This window comes from Mizuhopecten yessoensis, unplaced genomic scaffold, assembly GCF_002113885.1.
Source record: "Mizuhopecten yessoensis strain PY_sf001 unplaced genomic scaffold, ASM211388v2 scaffold678849, whole genome shotgun sequence".
NCBI lineage: Eukaryota > Metazoa > Mollusca > Bivalvia > Pectinida > Pectinidae > Mizuhopecten > Mizuhopecten yessoensis.
Genome location: NW_018461350.1, coordinates 1 through 486, shown reverse-complemented (window position 1 = coordinate 486; position 486 = coordinate 1). Strand labels below are relative to the sequence as shown.

At 44.2% G+C, this 486-nt stretch overlaps 1 protein-coding gene across 1 annotated transcript; it reads right to left on the bottom strand.

The window, feature by feature from the left end:
- LOC110440669 (60S ribosomal protein L24-A-like) lies at positions 1–474 on the bottom strand. Its single transcript, XM_021483829.1, has one exon. It carries the CDS (start codon positions 472–474, stop codon positions 1–3), a length of 474 nt encoding a protein of 157 aa, XP_021339504.1.
- Between the last annotated feature and the right edge of the window lie 12 nt (positions 475–486).

Sequence of the window (486 nt, the reverse complement as noted above, 5' to 3'; positions counted from 1 at the left end):
TTAACGAGAAGTTGGGAGGATCTTTTGAGCAGCACCACGAGCTTGTTGCTTGCTGATCTTTTGCTTTGGACCACCACGAGCGACGTTCTTAGCCTTTTCAGCCTTCTTGGCAGCTTGAGCTTGCTTCTTCTTTTCCTTGTTTTGTCTCATAGCTTGTTGACGTTGAGCAGCTCTGACTTCTGGCTTTTGCATACGCTTGGCCTTAATAGCTTCCCAGGAGGCACCAACAACACCACGTTGGTGTTTAACAGTACGACGAGTTCTCTTCTTGGCAACTTCTTCACTAATACCCTTCTTGTGAAGACGACGGAAAACAACAGTCCAGTCGAGCTTAGATGGCTTTAAGTGTTGAAGGAAGTAAGATTCACACTTACCATTGATGAAACGGAAAGTCTTACTGTCAGATCTGACGAAAATCTTACCACGACCTGGGTAGATCTTGAAGCCACTGAAGTTACACAATTCAATCTTCATGGTGAATATATA